At 46.1% G+C, this 25,374-nt stretch overlaps 1 protein-coding gene across 3 annotated transcripts; it reads right to left on the reverse strand.

The window, feature by feature from the left end:
* Positions 1–5,771: 5,771 nt before the first annotated feature.
* On the reverse strand, positions 5,772–12,142 carry LOC119308583 (triacylglycerol lipase 1-like). Of its 3 annotated transcripts, none has more exons than XM_037584712.1 (10): positions 11,886–12,142; positions 10,618–10,728; positions 10,288–10,428; positions 9,994–10,008; positions 9,695–9,805; positions 9,469–9,612; positions 9,349–9,389; positions 9,195–9,274; positions 7,816–7,911; positions 5,772–6,258 (listed from the first exon to the last, which is right to left on the reverse strand). In XM_037584712.1, exons 1-10 carry the CDS (start codon positions 12,072–12,074, stop codon positions 5,927–5,929), a joined length of 1,260 nt encoding a protein of 419 aa, XP_037440609.1. In that variant the 5' UTR covers positions 12,075–12,142; the 3' UTR covers positions 5,772–5,926. The 3 variants fall into 3 exon arrangements, with proteins under 3 accessions (XP_037440609.1, XP_037440608.1, XP_037440610.1); XM_037584711.1 differs by having other exon boundaries at positions 9,952–10,008; XM_037584713.1 differs by lacking the exon at positions 9,994–10,008 and having other exon boundaries at positions 11,886–12,140.
* Positions 12,143–25,374: the final 13,232 nt, after the last annotated feature.

The following is a 25,374-nucleotide window of genomic DNA, read 5'->3' on the forward strand; positions in this document are numbered from 1 at the left end:
CGGGCAGAATCTGCTTCAACACCGGGCCGGCGAGCCGCGGAACCAAGGCGCGATGGCGCTCGACCCCTCCACCCCCCCTCCACCTCTTCTTCCTCGGGTCGCCGCTGTATTCCCCAACTTCGGCCACCTCTGTTGCTACTAAGCTGTCGCAGGGCCTCCTTGCGCCTCCCCGGTGAGCTCCGCCTCCTCTCCCCTCTTCCTTCTCGCGTGCCAAGAAATGCATAGCAATTATTTGCTTCACTTAGTCATTGATGGTCATTCAGTATGAAATTACAACCTGCAGGTATTGGTTGGAATGTGTAACTACAATTTACAGGGGAAATGTTTGCAGTTAAGTTATGTGGTTGGAAAGATCATGTGTCATTAGAAACTTGGAAGCTAAAAACATTGCGATCCTCACCATAAGGATGATCATATCTTCCATGCCTGAATAGCTCTGCCTAAATAATAAATAGATAAAGGTAAAACTAAACCATGCTCAGCGATGAGATGATGTCAACTGACAACCAAAGCAAACTTGTTCATCATTACAAAAGCAAACTTGTTCAACATAACAAAAGCAAACTTGTTCAACATAACAAAAGCAAACTTGTCCAACCACATAACTACAAACTGAGACATAGTAGTAGGGGTCATCCCAATACCACAAACAACTCAATATCCCCAATAGTAGGGGTCATCCCAATGATCCTCCGCCTCTTGCCAGAGCTCCAAACCTTCTTTGGTGATTTCGATTTTCTTCCATGCCTCGTAGGTGACGTACGCATCTTTCGCGGCGTACTCGATGAGCTTGTTTGGCAGTGGGCTGCCCCCCCCATAGTAGGTGGTCCGAATTCCTGTCGATCTTCTGCTTCATTTTTGAGTAGGATGGGTGGATGAGGCTGGCTGCAAACTCAGCCAAAGACTGCCACTTCTTTCCCTTGTTTGGAACTCTCCATTTGCGCTGCAAGTCGACGTACTTGTCGGGGTTGATCTTCAAACTAGACAACTTCAGCTTCTTCTTGTCGCCTCTAATGCAGAAGCCAACAAAGGTGTACAGCTTCTTCTCCTGCAGGAGCGGGCCGAGTTCCTTGGGCCTGCATCAAATTAATCTGGTGCATCAAATTCATCTACTTCAAAAACTTCAGAAACTACAGAATTATAATGGGTTCAGTTGAAGCAAAATTCAGTTAAAATAGCATCTTCAGTTCTGACCAAAATTCAGTTAAAACAGTATGATCACAACAACTACTAAATGATCACAACAACTACAAGACAACATTCTGTATGATCAAAACAGCAAGCATAACATCTCAATGATGTATTTTTTGCAATCTTTTGCATTACAAGACAACATTCATAACAGCTACTAAATGATCACAAAAACTTGTAGACAACATTCTGTATGATCACCAAAAAACTACTAATTAGACAGAAACTTCATAACTTCAGAACTAGTATTGCATCTACTTCAGAACTTCAGAACTATTGCATCTACTTCAGAAACTTCAAAAACTTCAGAAACTACTAATTAAAACGAAACTTCAGAACTTCAGAAACTTCATAACTTCAGAACTAGTATTGCATCTACTTCAGAACTTCAGAACTATTGCATCTACTTCAGAAACTTCAGAAACTTCAAAAACTTCAGAAACTACTAATTAAAACGAAACTTCAGAACTTCAGAAACTTCAGAACTTCAGAACTAGTATTGCATCTACTTCAGAACTTCATAACTATTGCATCTACTTCAGCAACTACTAATTAGACAGAAACTTCAGAACTGGATGTTTTTACCATTTGGTTGCCGCGGTGATGTGGTATACCAGGATGAGATCCTCCACGCATAACTGCAGAACTGCAGCAATTTGCGGAGGTTTGTCTTCCCTGGTATACTCGACATCAACGCCGATATTCCGAGAAAGCATGCCGCCGAGCCTCCTCCTCATCTTGCGGATCATCTTGTCGGCTTCGTCTGGATTGCTGGTGCATACGACATCCAGCGGCTCCTTCAGGTGGATATCAACCTTGAGCGGCACGGTGTAGTCCCGCTTCTGCCCGGGGACCGGAACGTCGTCGTCGACCACCAGCGGCTCCTTGCCAGACGCCTCACCACGGTGATGCTTGGCAGACGGAGAGGAGTTGCTCCACGATGCCTCCGCCATTCTCTTGGCAGACGGAGGGGAGTTGCTCCATGATTCCTCCGCCATTGCCCTCCTGGCCAGCGATGGTGGAGGCAGAGGGGAGTTGCTTGATGCTGGAGGCAGAGGAAGGTAGAGGGAGGAAGATGGAGTGGCAATGGAATGAGGAGGGAGGCAGAGGGAGGAAGATGGAGCGGCAATGGAATAGGAGGGGAGTTACCTGGACGTGGGAAGAAAACCCCCTCTACGTCGTGGGGAGTTGCCAGTGGAGGGGAGACGTGGGGAGTTGCCTCGAAAACTCAAACGTCCTGCCCTTTGGAGGGGAGACGTGGGCCCTCGAAAACTCCAGAGGGGATACATGGGCCCTCCTGTTTCTGAAACGTCCAGGAGGGGAGACGTGGGCCCTCCTGTTTCTGAAAACTACACCTATATCTGACGAAACTGAAGGTGTTCTTCAGCAGCTGATTAAAATTCAGTTAACAACAACATCAGTAAAATTCAGTTAATTAACTGAAGAAGAGAAGAGAGAAAGTAGAGAGCAAGAGGAGTACTTGCATTAACTGAAACGTTTTACTTTAAACTTGCATGCATTCTTTGCTTGTTTATATTCATTCTTGTAAACTGAACATGCTCATCTATCTATCTATCTATCTATCTACCTGCTTAAGTATGTATGTATGCATTGTATTTTATTTCCTTTGGAAAGTAAAGTTTATTTCCTGGCTGGCTGGCATGATGGCTCATGGATCCCTCAGCTGCAGCTACAGTTGGAGCTCAATCTGATCTCATCTGAAATGAATCTATAAACACAGAGTGTAGTTAATTACAGAGTAGCAGAAATAGTTGCTGGATGCAGTTACTTGCATGGGCCTGACTGATGAAGAAAAACTTTATATATATTCATACTGATGTTGACTCTATAAATCATATTTATTGGACATGTTTTATGTGTTGATCCATCAATTGATCACATTGAGAAAGACCATCGTGTCTCCGACCATTTTGCAAAGGTCATGTCTCCGACCATCGTGTCGTGATGAATTTGCAGGTACCCCGAGAGGCCCTTGAGTTTGTCGGAATGTTGATTAACTTCCGTTCCGGCAAATTCGGGTACTCCATATGTCCTAATTTCAGCAAAGGTCATGCTGAAATTTTCCGTGAATTTTAGCATGACTTTGCTAAAAATATGACATATGGGGTACTTGCGACTAATGCATGGGCCGGGGTATCTTAGTACTTAGTTAAGTAGGATCAACTGCCCCGCCATTCTTGCTGCATTAAACCATAGGTGGCAATAGAGCCAAGTGATTAGGCCCAACTTAGAATTCTCCTTAGCATCGATAAACCCTAGATGATAAACCCAACATAGGTGGCAATAGAGCCAAGTGATTAGTGCCAAGTGATTAGGCCCAACCTAGGGTGCCTCGGCATCGATAAACCCTAAATGATGAAAACTTAACTTGTCTGCCCCGGATGCCTCGGTGTCGATGAGAACCTAAATGATGTACGCTTAGGCTTTTAGGGTGCCTCGGCGTCGACAAATCCTAAATGATGAAAGCTTAGGCTTTTAGGGTGCCTCGGTGTCGACAAACCCTAAATGATGAGACCATGATCTTGTTCCTTGACAATAACCAACTTTTTGACCAAACTTTTTTCCTATTTAGAGCAAAACATGGCCCACAACGATGAGGCTGGTGGTTCGGGCGGCAAGCAATTCTGGGAGCTGTCCCAGGAGACGGAGGAACAACCTCACCGCTATGAGGACGCCGTGGAAGACACCGATCCTGATTACACAACCCCTAGTGGCGTCGGGGATGACACCACTGATGGTGCCGCCGAGGATGCCACCACTGATGATGGCGGCGCACACACAGATGGCAGCCAATCGAAGAAGCAAAGGAAGGATCGGCGTCCGAATGCGCTCCGCACCGTCAAGGAGGAATTCACTCAAGTACAAGGGTAAGGTTCCCGGAGTCTACGACGACTGGGAGGAGTGTCGGAGACAGGTTCACCGTTTTAGCGGTATCAGTTACAAAGGGTACACCACTAGGGCGGAGGCCGAATCTAGATATGCCCGCTATCTAGCGGGAGAGAGGAGGGAGCGTTGGAGGAACCGGATGAGGACCAGTTTGATTGCGATGATGCTCATCGTGATGACCACAACTCTCTTTTATGTGATGGTAGTTTAGATGATCGATATCGACTTGTAATGTGAAGACAAACTCGATACTCGCGGTCTTGAGACTTGTAATGTTTTATCTTTGTTCGGTCTTTTGAATTCGGAGACTAATATGATGATTGTATTCAGAGACTAATCTTCTATTGTATTCGATGAATCTGATGTCGCTGTGTGCTGCTGTCTATATTCTGTCCAATAATATATTTTGTAACCTGTGCAAAAATCAGAAAAGCAAAAAAACAAACAAACAAACAAATATTCATACTAATGGCGCATCAAGGCAGAGTACGCCATTAGTATGCCAAAGGATACTAATGGCGCATCAAGGCAGAGTGCGCCATTAGTGTGACAAAGCACATGGTTACATATGACCCCCCGGGAGGCATACTAATGGCGCATGGAGTTACACACTAATGGCGCACTGCCAGGTGCGCCATTAGTATACCAGATACTAATGGCGCACCAGTGGTGCGCCATTAGTAAAAAATTCTAATGGCGTGCTACTAATGGCGCACCGGTAGTGCGCCATTAGTAGGCAAAACCGATGCGCCATTAGTAGGCCTTTTCCTATTAGTGGATGGAAGACGCCATACCTCTCTCTCATGACATCGTCGTTGCCCCAACACCCTTGTCATAGAGCTGGTCGTGCAAGTTGTTGTTGGGCATGAGTATGGCCACGTAGGACTCAAAACCGCAGTTTCAAAGTTATAGGACTAAACTTACACACCTCCAATAGTTTTAGGGCCTAAAACTATAGTTTTAAAGTTACAGGACTAAACTGACACACCTACAATAGTTTAGGGTCTAAAGCTGCAGTTTCAAAGTTATAAAACTGAAGTGACACACGTTTAATAATTTTTGGACTTACGATGTATTTTACTCTCGAGTTGTACCCTCTCTATGAAAAAAGCAATTGCATTGGTTTACACTGCCTTTCAGTAACGATTTAGGCCACTTAAGTTGCAGAATTGCTTAATGCCTAGTCTACTAACTCTTTTTTACTAGAAATACAATACAAAATAGACGCTAGCATACTCGCATGCCCATTCATTCATATGAACATGAAAATTTGAGTCGACGGATCTTGAGATTGACGAAGTCACAAGAAATGTCTTGTACTAATAGACAACCACACTATAGGGACACATCATAACACCATTTCGACGATTTTATTATGCAGTTATGTGATTCTAGTAACTTCAGGGAGGATTTTTGCAGAATTTCCTGTATTAGCCGAGGCGCACAAAACGTCGCGTGCTCAACATGCGAGCACATGGTCAACCCTCTCGAACGCGATCAGAGAAGTTAATGGACTAGTCCATATCATTCTGCAACTTAGTGGACTAAGTGATTTTGTGGTACAAGTTCCCGTGTCTCTAGTGCAATTACCTCTAAAAAAGTATGTACAGTTCCTTTTCTTTTCTGGAGTGCGTACTATATTAATACACAGGAGGAACCAATGGCCACACAAGTGATTGCACAACCCAGCAAGCTTATATACAGGTTCATACTACATTATTTCTTGAGATGTACAATCTCATAATATACATAAATAATGGCACTGTCAATCGTAAATCCAGAAAAGAAAAGAACTGTACATCTGTATTACACACACCAGCGTGGAGTCCTAGTAGCTACTGTGCAATGATCCATTTGCCCTAAGGCGAAGGAACCGCATCAGGTCGACATAAACATCATCTTTGGCCTTCACGCTCATGACGAAATCAATGTGGCCGTAGCCACCAATGTACATCAGCTCTGGCGTAGATCTCAGCTCTTTGACCGTACGCTCAACATCGGTGACATCAGCCAATGCATCAAGACCACCGTATCCCATCCACATTGGCAGTGATTCCGGTATGCTGCTTAGGTCAAACGGAGGGGGTGACAGCCGACCGTAACGCCTTAGGTTTCCCAACAATCCGTAGTCATACCTTGCGAAAGTGCCTTTCCTGATCACTGCATAGACGAAATAAAATCCCTGCTTTAAGATGACTGGAAAGACTGTTCTAATTAGCCAGTAATTATTTCTGCAAGCAACACTCATGCTTTCAGAAATGAGCTAAATTCAATATCATAGCAACAAAGGAAGTTGTATGCTCAACTAACGAAACAGTCATAATTTTAGCAGCAAAGCAACTGCAACTAATGAAACTCTGTAGAGTTGCCTTAGTTAATTCATACTGTTTGGTACTTTGATGCTGGTCCAAGCACAAAGTAAATAGCAGTTGGGTTGATACTAACGAACTTGGATGGTATTCAAGTGAACTGAAAGCTTTTAATGCTACGTACCATAACTGGGAATCTTTTAGTAGTGCATAAGAGCATCTTCAACAGAGGCGCTATATAAGCCGCGCGTTGGGAAAGATGCCTATATAGCGCGTGCGCGACCAAAAACAACGCTCCAGCAGAAGCTGTAAAATAGAGCACGCACAAAAACGGAGCTGTAAATTTAGCGCACGCGGGCTGCGGGGCTGCAAATTTAGGGCGCCGGCTTGTGCGTGCGGGCAGCTGCATGTGGGGCCGCCAGGTTGGGCGCCGTGTTTTTGTGCGTCTGGTAAACCTCCCATGCGCAAAAACACTATTTCAGCGCTGCAAAAAAAATTTAGCGTGCCGCGCTACCATGCGTCTGTTGGAGATGCTCTAACCAATTTCTCAATTTGGAATTTTGCTTGTTGCTATTTGATGCTATGCATCATAACTGGGAATCTTTTAGTGGTGCATAACCAATTTCTCAATTTGGAATTGTGCTTGAGCTCATAGCAACAGGTACTCTTGTGAGGTTTTTTCCAGATAAAATGATAAATAAATAATAACCTTTCTCTACCGTGGACTAAAGTGAATGGTAGAAGTATGCCATATTTTCGTTATCATCCATCAACTTCTCAGCTGTGCTGAGCTGATCTTTATAAACTATTCTCCTAACAGTACCCAATCAACTTCGTACCTCAAACTGGTACAAACGCATATCCTAATCAAGTGTTAAGTTTACTAGCTACTCGACCATGTCTGAACAGTTGGGGAAGCGATTGAAATCCTCACCATTGGTTGTGCAAATCTACATCATCCAATGGTCTTGGAGATTATACATCCACCATCACAGCTATGAGATGGCAGATGGGAAGAGTCCTGGGTTACTGATACATGCTTGGACAATAATGGTCCATGGAGGGAATTCTATGCGATGCCACTCTAGAAACCACTCTTTCAAATTCCTACAGCTATAAATCAATTAACTTGCCTGCATTCTACACTTTTAAGATTATGGAGATGAATGCCCATCAGAAAGATCAAAAGTGCTTGCATGCAAGCGCAAGTGCATAACATATTCAAAAGGATTGAAGAAATGGAGGCTGATGTATGCACTGTTTGCAACTCTCAGTTATAAACTACTCCCTCCGTATCGAAATATAAGACGTTTTTGTAGGCTGTACAGAGGTAGTACAAAGTAAGGGAATATAATGTTCCAAGACATATTGTCTAAACAACTTAAGAATTAGACATGAGAAAACGTACTCTGAAAAAGATGATGCAAATTTTTAGTTGATGATGGATGAGGTTCATACTCCAAGTAATGGTCAATCCGCGATCCATTGAAGCAACAATTTTCCCCTGAAAAAAGTAAATGAATTAAATCAAAACAACAAGAAATTAAGAATGCAGTTCAAATATACCACAGCATAAGCAGTCAGCACAGCTAAAATGTGTTAGTTCATTCATCAACATCCCTTATGATGTGATCTATTTAGATCTTAAATAGGTAATTCTATTCGTGTGCATTTCCAATGAAGAGAGACACTAACTTAGAACAGACAGTTCAACTTTGTTTCAGGATGTAAACTTGTGTGCCACTATCAGAAGTACCATGGCATGTGAATTCTACTATTACTGAAACTCGAAACAGAAAGTTAACTTGGCGGTGGCTCAAATATGCCACAGCATAAGCAGCCAGCACAGCTAAATTGTGTTAGTTCATTCATCTACATCCATGATGTTGTGATCCATCTAGATAATTAAATGGGTAATTATATCTCAGTTCTAATAAAAAAGGATACTACTAGCTTAGAACAAACAGTTTGACTTTGCTTTGAGATGTAAAACTTGTGTGCCACTATCAGAAGTATCATGGAATGTGAATTCTACAATTACTGAAACTCAAAATAGAAATTTAACTGCACTCTTGAAATTAAACTCAAAACTGAGAATGTCAGTACTCTAATTGGATGAGAGCAGACCCCCGATAAAAGTTCAAGCATAACCTGGCATGCACAGGAACTGGTCTAGGCTCCACAAATTAACATAACATTGTTGACATGCCTTTTAAACACCTAATCTTGCAATCCATCACCATTGCCATCAAATCTGTCTGTGTGATAATATATGGTGCATTATTACGACATCGAATCTGTCCGTGATAATCCACCATCATCATCTGGAAGCAGCGAACGCTGCTGCCTTCAACAGTGACAAACCCGGCATCGTTATGCTGGTAGACAAAGGCAAGTTTGTAGGGTAAGGCAGGTGTGACTGGCCTACAGGTGTCATCACCGGCGGAGCTTACCGCTTAAGGCGTGGTTCGTGTTCTGGGTGTTTCAGTCTATTCAAAGGCCCGTTGACATATTACTTTTTCTATCTATCGAGTTATCAGACACAAGACTATTGCATTTTCTCAAGATAAAAATTGTGAGCACAAATGCCTTACAAGCTCAGTAGCTTATAATATACACAGTTTCAGTATCTGGATTATTCGGGAATGGTTATGTTCTAGTGCATATAAAATGTGTGTTTGGACAACAGAACAGTAGAACTCAAGCAATATCAAATTTAGGCCAATCTCATCTTTTCTTTATAGCAAGTAAAAATCTATAACAAATCCGAAAGAAACAATATAATACCTGTTATCGAAGACAGCAAATTGTTGCAGTCCACATGTCCATCATCGCATATAGAATCTACTATTTGAACTCCCATATCGCTGTTCATCGAGTTGGACAATTACAATTACACCCAAAGAGAAAAAAAGGAAGGCTCGGGAAAGAAGTGCCATACCTCCGGAAGTTCAGCTGATGGAAGCCCATGGTAAGAAGCATCTATGTCAAAGCTCACCATAAGTCAGTTTGGAAGTTATGGCATTTATTTGGTGGATTTATTCAAAGAATAGTAAAGCACCTGGTCAAGATGCATGCCAACTGCTCTGAGAACAAAACTAGCACTAACATGATCAAGGTAAGAAATTGGACAAAGAAGTGCAGCAGCGCTAATCATCTTTGTGATTTCAGGCAATGTAAAAGCAGCCAAACCCATAATAGTTCCCTACAAGAAAAGGAAAATATTTATTACCACAAATTTTTGGATTCACAACAAACATTTCTCAATCGAACCCCAAACAGCTTACCTGTGAATGCCCCACATACAAAATTTTGGACTGCCTAACTGTATACACGTAGCTCAACATTGCCAGAAGATCATATTCAGCAAGCTCTTGCCAGCTCCAATCCCAGAAAAGCTGCAAAGCTCCCACAGGATTTGGTCAGAATCAAAGAGTAGAACTAGTTTGTAGTTGCTGAGCTGTGTTGTGCTGTCCGCACAATGAAATCTAGTTACATACAGGAACTTTACTAACTGCATTTATTATGGCTAGAATGTGCTTACAACTGTATATCCAAAACTAGAAAAAGCTTCGGAAAAGCTCACCGCTGACAAGCGAGCCTAAACCATAGGGACCATGGACAGGTCAGGAAGCACATTATGATCTGTATTTGTGTCTTAAAGCACCAAAAGCAGGCATGTTATGCAATTTCATCCACAATTTCAATAATGAAAATCTTCCGAGTAACTTCCAGGTTCTATAGAGGTCAACTCAAATTATTTTTGCTACCATGCAATTGGGTGAATGATCAAATCAGAAGACTTACTGTACATACCCAATTCATTCCTTGTTTGCAGAAAGTGGTGTTCATTATGTAACTTCCTATAGAGTATACTCACCTTATCATGCACAGTGAAAGTTGAATGGCCTTTACTCCAACGTGTTCCACGAACATTTCCAATCCAAACATCGAAGCCATTATCAGCAAGGATATATCCAAGCGACTGTTCAACAGAATTTATGAACCATGTGTCTCCTCCCTGTCAAGGATATAGATAAAGCAAAAACATTTAAAAATAGAGGCTGATGCGATTGAGCAGTGATTATGGCAATTGAAGTTTGAAGATAAGAACTGCATTATCTAATGAAACATCCAGGTATGGAACAAATTGCAACTGTAACACGATATAATCAAAAGCTAAGTAAAGATGGCTGTAATGAGAAAGAACCTGAAAAAGACCATGTTGAAGAAAAACTGGAGGTCCAGTATTGTCTGCAACTCCATTTTTGCCATGTGGAATATGCTGAAGAGACAGAAGAAAGCCATCGTTTGTTTCAACCTAAAAAGGCAAAAAAATTAGGATCCATATACAAAAGAGTGCCAGCTACTCTACATGTCAGTAACAGGGGGAGCTTTCTGTTACAATTCATACTTGATGAACTTTAAAAGCAGGAATGGAAGGAAAAGAAGGACATTAAGTTTTTAGAAAAGGTTCATGGCGTTTGGCAAAATTCCTTCAAGACTAATTGATATAAATACACGTACACATTAGTTTTGGCCAGCGAGAAGCTCTCACTATAGGATATTAATAGTGTTTTAAATCGAAATATCAAGACCCCTCTTTCTTCCCTCTGGCGTCACCGTGCGCAGAAGCGCCACCACCATGTACCATGTGGTACCAGGATGATTGTGCAGTCAATGATTTGTCAATAGTTGGTTACATTATCGCAAGACATCTGTGCTAAAGAAATGAACCTGCAAGCGGGTATTTGCACCATAGAATGGTGTCAGCAAGTCGGAGCCATATCACAAGCCAGCTTTAGTGGAAGTATGTTTACTCAAGATGGATGTGACAATGCCTACTGTAGAGCTGTGTCCTGAAACTAGGAATCGAAGAAGAGGAGTGTAAGCACAGTCAGCCAGTACGCTTGTCTTTTGCTTGGAGTTGAAACAAAGGATATGGGCTACTACTTTGCCTGAGAGTAGTAAAGGAGCTCCATGACACAAGTAATTGCTGCTCCAGTTGACACACTCTTACATTTGTTGCTTTTTTTTTCCTACGACGATTGCATTTTCTTCTCTTGGAGCGGGACTTGAGAAACACACTTTGGTGGCTCTACACAAGCCCAACTGGGACCAAAATAGTATCTCAGCCATTTCATTTTCACCTGGCAAGAAAACAGAAGGACACTGCCGTGTGAATGCACGCAAGCCTACGTACGGACACAGAATAATTCGGCTCTCCCCGATCTACCTTGGTTGCTAGGCTAGCTGTTCGATTACTGTCCGGAGACAATCGTGGCTTAACTCCATACGGATAAGTCAACGAGTAAACAACCCTCCCTCCCCCCTTCCATTCGCTTCGCTGGGGGAAATGGTTGAAATTGGTACAAGAAGCACGAGAGTAATCACCAGTGGAGGAACCGAGAGGGGAGGGATGGGAGGAAGAGGAAGATGTGTAGTACTCCATATACTAGCAGCAGGGAACGTACGTACGGTGTGCTCGGTGCACGGGTAGCCCAGCGGCAGGAGCAGCTGCCCGCAGAGTCCGCCGCCGCCGTCGCCGCGCGGCACGGCGTGGCGGAGGGCGGAGGAGGCGTGGGCCGCGCCGGAAACGCAGGAGCAGAGGAGGAGGAGGAGGGTCAGAGCGAGCGCGGCGGCGGCACCTCCTCCCGGGACCGCCATCTCCGCCGGTCGGGAGTCGGGAGGGCGGAAGCGGCGGGTCGAGGGCAGTTGGCATTACCCACGCAACACGAGCGAGATTATACTAGTACTACAAAATGTTTTATTTGGGCACCCGCACGGTTTTTGTTTCGGGAATGGCTAGCACTTTTTCATCTCTTGTCAGTCGCCGCCCGCAGCCGGCACCACCTCACCGCCCCGCCTTCCCGGGAACCACTCCTCATCGCTGGTCCGGTACCGCACCGGCCATCCCTCTAGGCCCCCCGCGCCGAGCTTTTTCTCCGGTGAATTCCCACGCGACCGCCCACCACCGCGCCCCCCACCGCCGGCGACCATTGCCCCCGCCCTGAACACTAAGATAGATAGTGAGGTAGCCTCTCCGGCGAGCCCCCCTCCCCTCCCCGCTGCGACTGGTGACGATGACATGTATCTAGGGTAGGGTCTTAGGCCTGACCTACATGCCCTTTTCAAGGACATCACAGAAGAGGCCAAGGCCTACAAGGTTTAACAGAAGATACCGACTGAAATCCTCATGAAGTGCAATCCACTCGACAAACGATTCCACTCAGATATCCCAATTCCACTCGACCGTCGTTATGTCACTGGAAGACAAGAATCCACTCGAAAGACAGAAGGCCTAAGGTCACCTGTAGATAGCAACGGCCGGTCATTCCCTCCGCCACCATAAAGGTCATTAAACATAGGCGTTACCAGTAACGTACATGACTTTACTCCCTCATTGCACCCTTGCGTAACTGAGGACGATGAGGGGTCGGCGCACTCTATATAAGCCACCCCTCCCCTCTGGCACAAGGGTTCGCACCCCCTGTAACTCAACACTCCAATCAACAAGCCTCCATGGCACCGAGACGTAGGGTTGTTACCTCCTTCGAGAGGGGCCTGAACTCATAAAACCGAGTGTACAACTTCGGCGTAGCTAGGACTCTGCCCTCTCCTACGTACCCCCTATCTATACTGTCAGATCTGTTCCCACGATAGTTGGCGCCCACCGTGGGGCAGGCGTCTTAGCAACTTCCGGCGAGGTTGCGATCTTCGATTTCCTTCGACATGGTTTCCGGTGGTGGATTGTCTCTAGGCCGCGAGATCCGTCTCGGCGCGCTCGCCTTCATCGCCGATGATTCGGCCTGGCTTCAGGAGGCCCCCCTTGACGTCGAGGCACTCCCTATTCATGGGGTAGCGCACTTTCGCGCGAGTGCCTGCGGCATCCTCCTACGGCAGTCGTCGAGTCAGTATCGGTCGGCTCCCATGGCGTCTTCGCTTCCCACGGCCCGTCGCCGCAAGAAATCCGGTCGCTCGCGGCTCTAGCGGTTGGGTGAAGCACGCGGTGGCTCGTCAGTCGGACACACCTCAAATTGCGGCAATCGAGCCCGGTGAGTCCCTTTATGGCCTGTTCGATCTATCGACTGGCCACTCGGATACCCTTTCTTAGTGCGAAAGCAACGACCCTGCGCCGGAGGTCCTCATGGTTGGTTCACAGCGCAACCCATCGGGGTTTCCCTGTGGTGCGGGTGGTAGCGGCGGTCCGTCGCGCGACAATGACGCATACCATCCAGAAGCCCTCACTGCAGAGCAGAGGGAGAAGTTGAAGCGCAGACATGATCAGGCCTTGGAAGCTCTCCAGACCCCCGTCGTCGGGGAGATCCCCAAGGCTCGGGCCTTGGAGGTTGCGCGCGTAGCCACTCTGGCTGAGCGTGCACGCTTGGAGGATCTTCAGCAAGCACTCAACGACCGCGCTGGCAGACATATTCCCAGTTCCAGTCGACGGCATCGGCAATTGTTTCCGACTGGACCTCAGGATGAGTGTCCGATATACCGAACTCCGATCCAGAATGTTGCAGCAGATGCGCGTATTGCAGATTCAATCTAGCCGTCCTGTTCCGAAGCTGGAAGAGGCTTACAGCAGATTAGGGCGCTGCTCAAGGAGGTCGGGGAGCAGAACTTAGATGTTTCTCAATCATGCAATAGGATTCACAGCAGGTCAGTCGTGGCAGACATAGTTCAGTCGGCACAAAGCCCGAGATCGCCTCCGTGGCGTGAAGATCGTGGTTATCGCCAGGACCAGCACCTGCGACGAGGCCACGGGTAGTTTGACCCTCGATACCACCGTGATGACCGCCATCGTGTGCCTACGCCCCCTCCAAGGGGTGGTTCGTATGCGCCCCGGCGGTATGATGACAGGCGTCCATACGGCGACGAGCGAAGGATCCTAGTCGACCCCTGAGAGCCCGGGTTTGATGCAAGGTCAGTCCTTGTGCAGGGCCTGGTTGACAGAGGCAGAGCTCACAAAGAAGGTTTGGACAGAGATTACCTGAGTGGGAACAGAGCGTATGTCTCTGGACCCGAGTGTTTCAGTAGAGCCATTCGAGCTGCTGAGATTCCTCCCAACTTTAGATTGGCTGCAGGAGTAAGCAAGTTTACAGGCGAGTCAAAGCCAAACACGTGGTTGGAGGATTACTGAGTGGCAGTGCAGATTGGTGGTGGCAATGATGAGGTAGCCATGAAGCATTTGCCCTTGATGCTTGAAGGCTCAGCTAGGGCCTGGTTGAATCAGTTGGCTCCTGCCAGCATATTTTGTTGGGAAGACTTGGCCCAAGTGTTTATCAAGACATTTGAAGGCACTTGCAAGCGTCCCGCTGGGTTGTCTGGGTTGCAACATTGTGTCCAGAAGCCGAACAAAACTTTGAGGGATTACATCTAGCGATGGACTACACTTCACCATCTGGCGGAGAATGTTTCAGAGCACCAAGTAGTCTGCGCTTTCAAGGAAGGCGTATGGTATAGAGAGCTCACACTGAAATTTGGTCGCTCCGGGGCCATGACTCTGAATCGGATGATGGAAATAGCCACTCGGTACGCCAATGGTGAAGAGGAGGTCCAACTCTATAATGGCAAGGGGAAGACAGTCAACCCCGATGCTAGAGGCGGAAATCCTAGTTGGAAGCAGAAACGCAAGGCTAAAGCCGCAGGCCAGGCTGAAGCTGCAGTGATGAATACCCAAGGGAAGTTCAAGGGAAAGCCCAAAGGACAATGGGTACCCAAGAAGATGAAGGATTGGTCAGGCCAGGATGTCCTCGATTTATCGTGTCCCATTCACACGAAGAAGGATGAGGAAGGCAACTTGATTGTGCCTAAACACACCACTCGACAATGCAGAATCCTTATCCAGCAGTTCCGTCAAGGCCAGTAGAGTGAGAAAAGCTCTGATAAGGATGAAGATGAAGAAAAGGCAGATTATTACCCGAAGGTCAATGCAACTTTGATGATTTTTGTTGACGTTGAGAGCAAAAGTTGACTGAAAGTCATCAATAGAGAGGTGAACATGGTTGCTCCGGCAACTACAACATACCTCAAGTGGTCAAAGACTCCTATCACCTTCGATCAGTTGGATCACCCAGCTCACGTTGCTACCTCCGGGCGACAAGCTTTGGTGGTCGACCTAGTGGTTGGAGGCACTCGATTGTGTAAAGTTCTCATGGATGGTGGCAGTGGATTGAACATTCTGTATGCAGAAACCCTCCAGGGGATGGGCATTATGATGTCCCGACTCAGTGAGAGCAACATGCAATTCCACGGGGTCATACCAGGGAAGAAGGCGAAATCACTCGGGCAGATTGCTCTAGATGTGGTTTTCGGTGATTCAAAGAATTTTTGCAAGGAAAAGTTGACATTTGAAGTGGTAGATTTCCACAGTGCCTATCATGTTATCCTGGGCAGGCCGACGTATGCTCGTTTAATGTCCCGTCCATGTTACGTATATCTCAAGCCGAAGATGCCTGGGCCTAAAGGTGTGATCATGGTCACTGAGAACAGACAGAGAGCAGAGGAGTGCCTCCAAAAGGGGTCCAAGATCGCTGATGAGAAAATGGCAGTGGTTGAACTGGAAGAATACAAGAAGAATGCAGATCTGAGTGATTTGCTCCGTTCCAAGAAGCCTGCTTCAGAGTTTGCATTTCAGTCGGCCGATGAGATGAAACCAGTTCACATTCACTCGGAAGATCCCACAGCTGCTCCGACCCACATCTCAACGACACTCGACAGCAAATAGGAAGCCACGCTCATCTAGTTCCTCCATGAGAACTGGAACATCTTCGCATGGAAACCATTAGACATGCCAGGTGTACCCAGGGGACTGGCTAAGCACCGTTTGCGTGTCGACCCTAAAGTTAAACCTATCAAGGAACATCTTCGTCGGTCCGCCTCGGAGAATAGGAAGGCGATTAGCGAGGAAGTGGCTCGGCTCTTGGCAGCTGAGTTCATCCGTGAGATATACCACTCCAAGTGGCTCGCCAACGTCATCATGGTTCCCAAGAAATATAAGTCGCTTTGTATGTGCATTGACTTCAAGCATATCAACCAGGCCTGCCTGAAAGATCATTTTCCGCTCCCCCGCATCGATCAGATAGTCAACTCGACTGCGGGGTGTGAGCGTTTGTCTTTTCTAGATGCATATTCCAGATACCGTCAGATCCGACTGTTCAGGCTAGATGAAATAACAACAACCTTCATCGCCCCATTCGGGTGTTTTTGCTATGTCATCATGCATTTTGGTCTAAAAAACGCAGGGGCCACATTCATGCACATGATTCAGAAGTGCCTGCTCACTCAGATCAGTTGGAATGTGGAGGCGTATATGGATGATACCGTGGTGAAGTCACGCAAAGGTTCCAACCTGCTGACTGATCTCGCTGAAACCTTCGCCAATCTGAGAAGGTATGACATTAAGTTGAATCCGTCTTCAGAGTACCCAGTGGAAAGTTACTCGGTTTTCTTGTTTCTGAACGAGGGATAGATGCTAACCCCGAGAAAATTGGTGAAATTCTCCAAATGAAACGCCCTGTGCGTGTGCATGACGTTCAGAAGCTCACAGGTTATCTTGCTGCATTGAGTCAATTTATTTCATGTCTCGGTGAGAAGGCGCTGCCTCTTTACTGACTGATGAAAAAGTCTGATACATTTGAGTGGACTCCCGAAGCCGAAGCAACATTTTTAGAGCTCAAAGCCCTACTTTCCACCCAACCGGTGCTTGCTGCTCCGAACAGCAAAGAGCCTCTAGTCTTATGTATCGCAGCTATAGGTCAAGTTATCAGCACAGTGCTCATTGTCGAGCGAGAGGAAGAAGGCAAAGCCTATAAATTTCAACGTTCAGTGTATTATATCTCCGAAGTCTTGACTCCATCCAAGCAGAGGTATCCACATTACCAGAAGCTTGTTTATGGAATTTACTTGACTTTAAAGAAAGTTGCATATTATTTCCAAGACCACTCGATTTTAGTCGTTAGTGATACTCCTTTGTCTGAAATCATGAACAATCGGGATGCAACCGGTCGAGTGGCTAAGTGGGTAATTGAACTTCTCCCTCTGGATATCAAGATTGAAGCAAAGAAGGCGATCCAATCTCAAGCGCTCATAGATTTCTTGGCTGAATGGATTGAGCAACAACGGCCGACTCAAGTTCACCCAGAACACTAGACTATGTTTTTTGATGGATCTAAGATGTTGAATGGCTCTGGTGCCGGAGTAGTCCTGGTGTCCCTAAGAGGTGATAAAATCAGTTATGTCCTCCAGATTCACTTTGATTCCTCCAATAACAAAGCTGAGTATGAAGCACTTCTCTACGGGTTGCGTATTGCCATTTCACTCGGCGTCCGTCGCCTGATGGTCTACCGTGACTCGGATTTGGTGGTCAATCAAGTGATGAAGGAGTGGGATGTCAGAAACCCTGCCATGACTGGATATTGTAACGTAGTAAGGAAGTTGGATGAAAAGTTTGAGGGTTTGGAGCTCCACCATATTCCCCGAATCAAGAATCAAGCAGTCGACGATCTGGCAAAAATAGGTTCCACTCGGAAACCTATCCCTAGCAATGTGTTTCTTGAGCATCTCCATTCCCCATGAGTGAAAAAAGATCCCTTTACTGAAGAACCTCCCCAAGTAATAAGTCTTTCCAATCCGACTGAAATCCATATACCAGCAGTTATTGATTTGGTTATGGAGATCCTGGTGATCACCCCCGATAGGACAGTGCCATACATTGCGTATCTTGTCGGGCAGGAGCTTCCAGAAGATGAAGTTGAAGCACATCAGATTGTCTGCAGGTCCAAGGCTTTCACAATGATTAATGGACAGTTCTATAGAGAGAGTGTTACTGGCGTGGCTCGACGTTGTATTTCTCCAGAAGAGGGCACTACAAAAAAAGACACATCCGTGACATTTTCGGTCGAACAATTTTTTTTTGGCATACTTATGACACTTCTATGACGATAATTGTGACAAAACCCGGTATCATCATAGATGTGGTGCGCTCCTACTTCTATGACAAAAAATCATGACAGAAAATGGGCTTTTCGTCCTGGGCGGGCCGGAGACGCAGCTGCATGACATTCTTTGGGTCGTCCATGACGGAAAAAACCATGGTAGAAGCGAGGGCGAGGAAAATATCAGGGTGTTCCCAGTTACGATGGGTGGTCGGGGCCGAGAGATGCACGAAGCGTGTTTCTCTCGTACACGCCTGCCGCATGGGTGCAAGGCGTTGGGCTCTAACTGAACCCAAGCGAGGCGTTCGCCTACTGAACTCGAGCGATTGCACTGCAGGCTACGCGTTACTGAACCTGAGCGATCGATCGATGGCTGTTAACTGAACCCGATCAAGCGATTCCTTCACTACTGCTGCTAACTGAAGCCGATCGATGCTGCCTCTGGATGAACAGTGAGCATTGGTGGGGGGTGGATGAATAGTTCCCGGTGGGGGTTGGATGAACAAGACCCCGTGGTAGTAGAGGCTGTTGCCGCTGGATGAACAAGACCCCGATCGAGCCGTTTGGGGTGGATGAACAGGACCCCGTGGAGGGCTGGATGAACAGGACCCCATGGAGGGCTGGTTGAACAATAGCCGGTGGAGGGCTGGATGAACAGTAGCCCGTGGAGGGGTGGTTGAACAGGACCCCCTGGAGAGGGCTGGTTGAATAGTAGCTGGTGGAGAGCGCGCGGTGGAGGCTGGATAAACAGGAGCCCGTGGATGAACAGTCGCAGGTGGAGGCAGAAAGAGGTCGACGGTGGATGAACAATAGCCTGTGGAGGCTGGAGGAGGTCGACGGTGGAGATGAACAGTATCCCGTGGAGTCCTGTTTTGCGGTACACCACACCCCTGCCGATGAACAGGACCCCCCTTTCTACCATAGCACTCCAACACAAGTCCGTTTCCTCCGTTTTGCGGTACGCCACACCCCTCCCGATCAATAGGACCCCGTTTTGACTATAGGAGGTCCAAGTCCAACAGAAGTCCGTTTCCTCTGTTTTGCGATACGCCAGACCCCTCCAGATGAACAAGATCCCGTTTCGACCGTGGCCAGTCAAACACAAGGCCGTTTCCTCCGTTCTGCGGTACACCAGGCCTCGTTTCCTTCGGTTGTTCCGTCCAAGCCCTCCCGATGAACATGATGACGCATTTCGTTCTGACCCAGCCGGTTGGCTCCCCATGAACACGACGACGCAGTTTCTCCGTTCTGACCCACCCATGTACATGATCTCTGGCCGTACGTATGTGCGAGTAGGCGTTCGAGACCCCGCCCGTATGTACGTATGTGGCCGTATTTACTTTCTTGCACCCTGGCCGCTATATGTACGTGTACATGCTATGTGCGCGCCTCTACTACGACACGTGCGCGCCTCTACATCGACCAGTATGTACATACACATTCGCGACCAGAATGACAACGCTACGTACGCTTCGACCAGGTGGGTCCCGACCGTCAGGCACTTCCTTGCGTGCGAAGATGTAGGTGGTGGGTCCCAGCAGTCAGGGGGTGAATCGTTTTTTTTGCCCGTAATATGGATGCACTTCCTTGCGTGCGAAGATGTAGCTGGTGGGTCCTAGCAGTCAGGGGGGAAACATTTTTTTTCGCAAAATACAGTGGCCCGTCCGGTGGGTCCCTGCTGTCAGGTGGATGAATAATTATTTTGCGCGTAATAAGGAGCCAAGTCCTTGCGGCTGCCGTGGACACAGCTGCCAGCCTCTCCATGTACAGTACTCTTCCAATGGAAGTCGTTCCTTGACCACGTTGACCACGCTGATGACCCACAAGTATAGGGGATCTACCGTAGTCGTTTCGGTAAGTAAGAGTGTCGAACCCAACGAGGAGCAGAAGGAAATGACAAGCGGTTTTCAGTAAGGTATTCTCTAGAAGCACTGAAATTGTAGGTAATAGATAGTTTTGTGATAAGGTAATTTGTAACGAGTAACAAGCTATAAAAGTAAATAAGGTGCAGCAAGGTGGCCCAATCCTTTTTATAGCAAAGGACAAGCCTGGACAACTTTTTATAATGAGAAAAGCGCTCCCGAGGACACATGGGAATTATCATCAAGCTAGTTTCATAACGCTCATATGATTCGCGTTCGGTACTTTGATAATTTGATATGTGGGTGGACCGGTGCTTGGGTACTGCCCTTACTTGGACAAGCATCCTACTTATGATTAACCCCTATTGCAAGCATCCGCAACTACAAAAGAAGTATTAAGGTAAACCTAACCACATCATGAAACATATGGATCCAAATCAGCCCCTTACGAAGCAACGCATAAACTAGGGTTTAAGCTTCTGTCACTCTAGCAACCCATCATCTACTTATTACTTCCCAATGCCTTCCTCTAGGCCCAAATAATGGTGAAGTGTCATGTAGTCGACGTTCACATAACACCACTAGAGGAGAGACAACATATATCTCATCAAAATATTGAACGAATACCAAATTCACATGACTACTAATAGCAAGACTTCACCCATGTCCTCAGGAACGAACGTAACTACTCACAAAGCATATTCATGTTCATAATCAGAGGGGTAATAATATGCATAAAGGATCTGAACATATGATCTTTCACCAAGTAAACCAATTAGCATCAACTACAAGGAGTAATCAACACTACTAGCAACCCACAGGTACCAATTTGTGGTTTTGATACAAGATTGGATACAAGAGATGAACTAGGGTTTGGAGAGGAGATGGTGCTGATGAATATGTTGATGGAGATTGACCCTCTCCCGATGAGAGGATCGTTGGTGATGATTTCCCCCTCCCAGAGGGAAGTTTCCCTGGCAGAACAGCTCTGCCGGAGCCCTAGATTGGTTCCGCCAAGGTTCCGCCTCGTGGCGGCGGAGTTTCGTCTCGTGAGTTTGCCTCTGATTTTTTTCAGGATAAAACACCTCATATAGCAGAAGATGGGCACCGGGGGGTCACCAGGGGGCCCAGGAGACAGGGGGCGCGCCCTGTAGGGGGGGGGGCCACCCTCCTGGCCAGGGTGTGGGCCCCCTCAGATACTTTCTTTGCCCAATAATTCTTATTAAATCCAAAAATGACTTTCGTGGAGTTGCGGGACTTTTGGAGCTGTGCAAAATAGGTTTCCAATATTTGCTCCTTTTCCAGCCAGAATCACCGCTGCCGGCATCCCCCCTCTTCATGGTAAACCTTGTAAAATAAGAGAGAATAGCCATAAGTATTGTGACATAACATGAAATAACAGCCCATAATGCAATAAATATTGATATAAAAGCATGATGCAAAATGGACGTATCAACTCCCCCAAGCTTAGACCTCGCTTGTCCTCAAGCTGAAGCCGAAATCGAAAAATATTTCCACATGTTTAGAGATAGAGGTGTCGATAATTATAAAATACGGACATGAGGGCATCATGATCATTCTTATAACAGCAACATATATAGATTTTGTCATATGATTGTTATGCTCAAGTAACAATCGATTCACAATGTCAAGTATGGAACATAAACTAACAAACTATAATATTAATCATTGAAGCAATTGCAATTTATCATAACATCAGAAAGAGTCAAAAATAGAGCTTTTCACCAAGTCCACATACTCAACTATCATATAGTCTTCTACAATTGCTAACACTCATGCAATACTTATGGTTCTGGAGTTTTAATCGGACACTGAGAAAGATAGGGGCTTATAATATTGCCTCCCAACGTATTCACCTTTAGGTGATGTCAACAATAATAATTCATGCTAACGAACATCCAATTGGATATATATATCAGGATCTTTCTAACACGAGGTGCTTGCCAAAGGATAAAATGAAAAAAAAGGAAAGGTGGAGATTACCTTGAGTCTTGCATAAAGTAAAAGACATAAAGTAGAAGATAGGCCCTTCACAAAGGGAAGCAGAGGTTGTCATGCGCCTTTAAGGTTGGATACACAAAATCTTAGTGCGAAAGAACGTCACTTTATATTGCCACTTGTATATGGACCTTTATTATGCAGTCCGTCGCTTTTATTGCTTCCATAACAAGCTCGTATAAAGTATATTTTCTCCGTACTAATAAGTCATGCATATTTAGAGAGCAATTTTATTGCTTGCACCGATGACAACTTACTTGAAGGATCTTACTCAATCCATAGGTAGATATGATGGACTCTCATGGCAAAACTGGGTTTAAGGATATTTAGAAGCACAAGTAGTATCTCTACTTGGTGCTAGGAATTTGGGCTAGCATGAGGGGGAAAGGCAAGCTCAACATGTTTGAATGATCCATGACAATATACTTTAACTGAGATGCGAGAAAACATAAACCATTACACTGTCTTCCTTGTCCAACATCAACTCTTTAGCATGTCATACTTTAATGAGTGCTCACAATCATAAAAGATGTCCAAGATAGTATATTTATATGTGAAAACCTCTCTTTCCTTATTACTTCCTATTAATTGCAACGATGACCAAAACTAAGTTTATCAATTCTCAATAACTTTTAAGCCTCATACTTTCTATGTGTGAAGTCATTACTATCCATAAGATCAATATGAACTTTTTTATTCTTTCTATTTTTTTTCTCAAGATCAGAGAAAGATAGCAAAGCCCTTTGACTCAACACTAATCTTTATTATAAATAACTCACAGACTCGATTACATAGAGATCACAAAGCAAAACTCAAAACTAATTCATACCAAGACTTCAATCTACTAGATCAAGATATTACTAAAAGGATCGAACTAAGTAAAACGGTAAAGATAGGAGTGTGATGGTTATACGATACCGGGGCACCTCCCCTAAGCTTGGCAGTTGCTAAGGGGAGTGCCAATACCCATGTGATTAAGTCCTCGGAGGTGATGAAGGTGGTGATGATGACGGTGGATAATCACACATCGAGCGTAAAAGCTCCTCCAACTTGCGGATAATGCCCTTGAGTTCGACGATATGATCCTTCAACAAAATATTTTCCTGTGTGAGATACTTGTTCTGTATGCGAGCCAACTCAATCATCTTGAAAGCTTCAATCTCAGTCGGGGTAAAGAGATTAGGAAGAGGTTGAGGGATGTCTTCTTCTTTTGCCACCGGAGCTTGATCCTCCATGACCTTCTTGATCCCTTCATCCCTGTTGATCTCCTCCGGTTCTTCTCTTTTCAGCTATATCTTCAATAGCCAAGCATCCTTGTCTTCATTGTTGGAGGAGGGTGACGTCATGATGCTCTAGATCTGTCTGAAAAATAGCTCGAAACAAAGACAGACGATTTTTGCATGATACGGTGGTCAAAACCTTAGGGAGATTATTGTGACGCCCCCGATTCAATCGTACACTAATCATGCACGCAAACGTGTACGATCAAGATCAGGGACTCACGGGAAGATATCACAACACAACTCTAAAACATAAATAAGTCATACAAGCATCATAATACAAGCCAGGGGCCTCGAGGGCTCGAATACAAGTGCTCGATCATAGACGAGTCAGCGGAAGCAACAATATCTGAGTACAGACATAAGTTAAACAAGTTTGCCTTAAGAAGGCTAGCACAAACTGGGATACAGATCGAAAGAGGCGCAGGCCTCCTGCCTGGGATCCTCCTAACTACTCCTGGTCGTCGTCGTCAGCCTGCACGTAGTAGTAGGCACCTCCAATGTAGTAGTCGTCGTCGACGCTGGCTCCTGGCTCCTGGACTCCAGCATCTGGTTGCGACAACCAGAAAGAAAGGAAAGGGGAAAAAAGGGGGGAGAAAGCAACCGTGAGTACTCATCCAAAGTACTCGCAAGCAAGGAACTACACTACATATGCATGGGTATATGTGTAAGGAGGCCATATCAGTGGACTGAACTGCAGAATGCCAGAATAAGAGGGGGATAGCTAATCCTGTCGAAGACTACGCTTCTGGCAGCCTCCGTCTTGCAGCATGTAGAAGAGAGTAGATTGAAGTCCTCCAAGTAGCATCTCCAAGTAGCATCTCCAAATAGCATCTCATAGCATAATCCTACCCGGCGATCCCCTCCTCATATCCCTGAGGTAGAGCGACCACCGGTTGTATCTGGCACTTGGAAGGGTGTGTTTTATTAAGTATCCGGTTCTAGTTGTCATAAGGTCAAGGTACAACTCCAAGTCGTCCTGTTACCGAAGATCACGGCTATTCGAATAGATTAACTTCCCTGCAGGGGTGCACCACATAGCCTAACACGCTCGATCCCATTTGGCCGGACACACTTTCCTGGGTCATGCCCGGCCGCGGAAGATCAACACGTCGCAGCCCCACCTAGACAAAACAGAGAGGCCAGCACGCCGGTCTAAACCTAAGCGCACAGGGGTCTGGGCCCATCGCCCATAGCACACCTGCATGTTGCGTGGGCGGCCGGAAGCAGAACTAGCCCCCTTAATACAAGAGCAGGCTTACGTTCCAATCCGGCGCGCGCCGCTCCGTCGCTGACGTCTGAAGTGCTTCGGCTGATACCACGACGTCGGGATACCCATAACTACTCCCACGTAGATGGTTAGTGCGTATAGGCTCGTAGCCGACTCAGATCAAATACCAAGATCTCGTTAAGCGTGTTAAGTATCCGCGAACGCCGAACAGGGCCAGGCCCACCTGTCTCCTAGGTGGTCTCAACCTGTCCTGTCGCTCCGCCACAAAGTAACAGTCGAGGGCCGTCGGGAACCCAGGCCCACCTCTACTGGGATGGAGCCACCTGTCCTTTCAGCCCCCTCGTCAGAATCACTTGCGGGTACTCAATGAGCTGACCCGACTTTAGTCACCATCTGTATAGTATGTATGTATGTATAGTATATACCCGTGATCACCTCCCAAGTGATCACGGCCCGATAGTATAGCAAGGCAGACTGACAAGAATGTAGGGCCAATGATGATAAACTAGCATCCTATACTAAGCATTTAGGATTGCAGGTAAGGTATCAACAGATGTAGCGACAATGTCAGGCTATGCATCAGGATAGGATTAACGAAAGCAGTAACATGCTACACTACTCTAATGCAAGCAGTAT

The sequence above is a fragment of the Triticum dicoccoides genome, chromosome 5B, assembly GCF_002162155.2.
Source record: "Triticum dicoccoides isolate Atlit2015 ecotype Zavitan chromosome 5B, WEW_v2.0, whole genome shotgun sequence".
Classification (NCBI taxonomy): Eukaryota; Viridiplantae; Streptophyta; class Magnoliopsida; order Poales; family Poaceae; genus Triticum; species Triticum dicoccoides.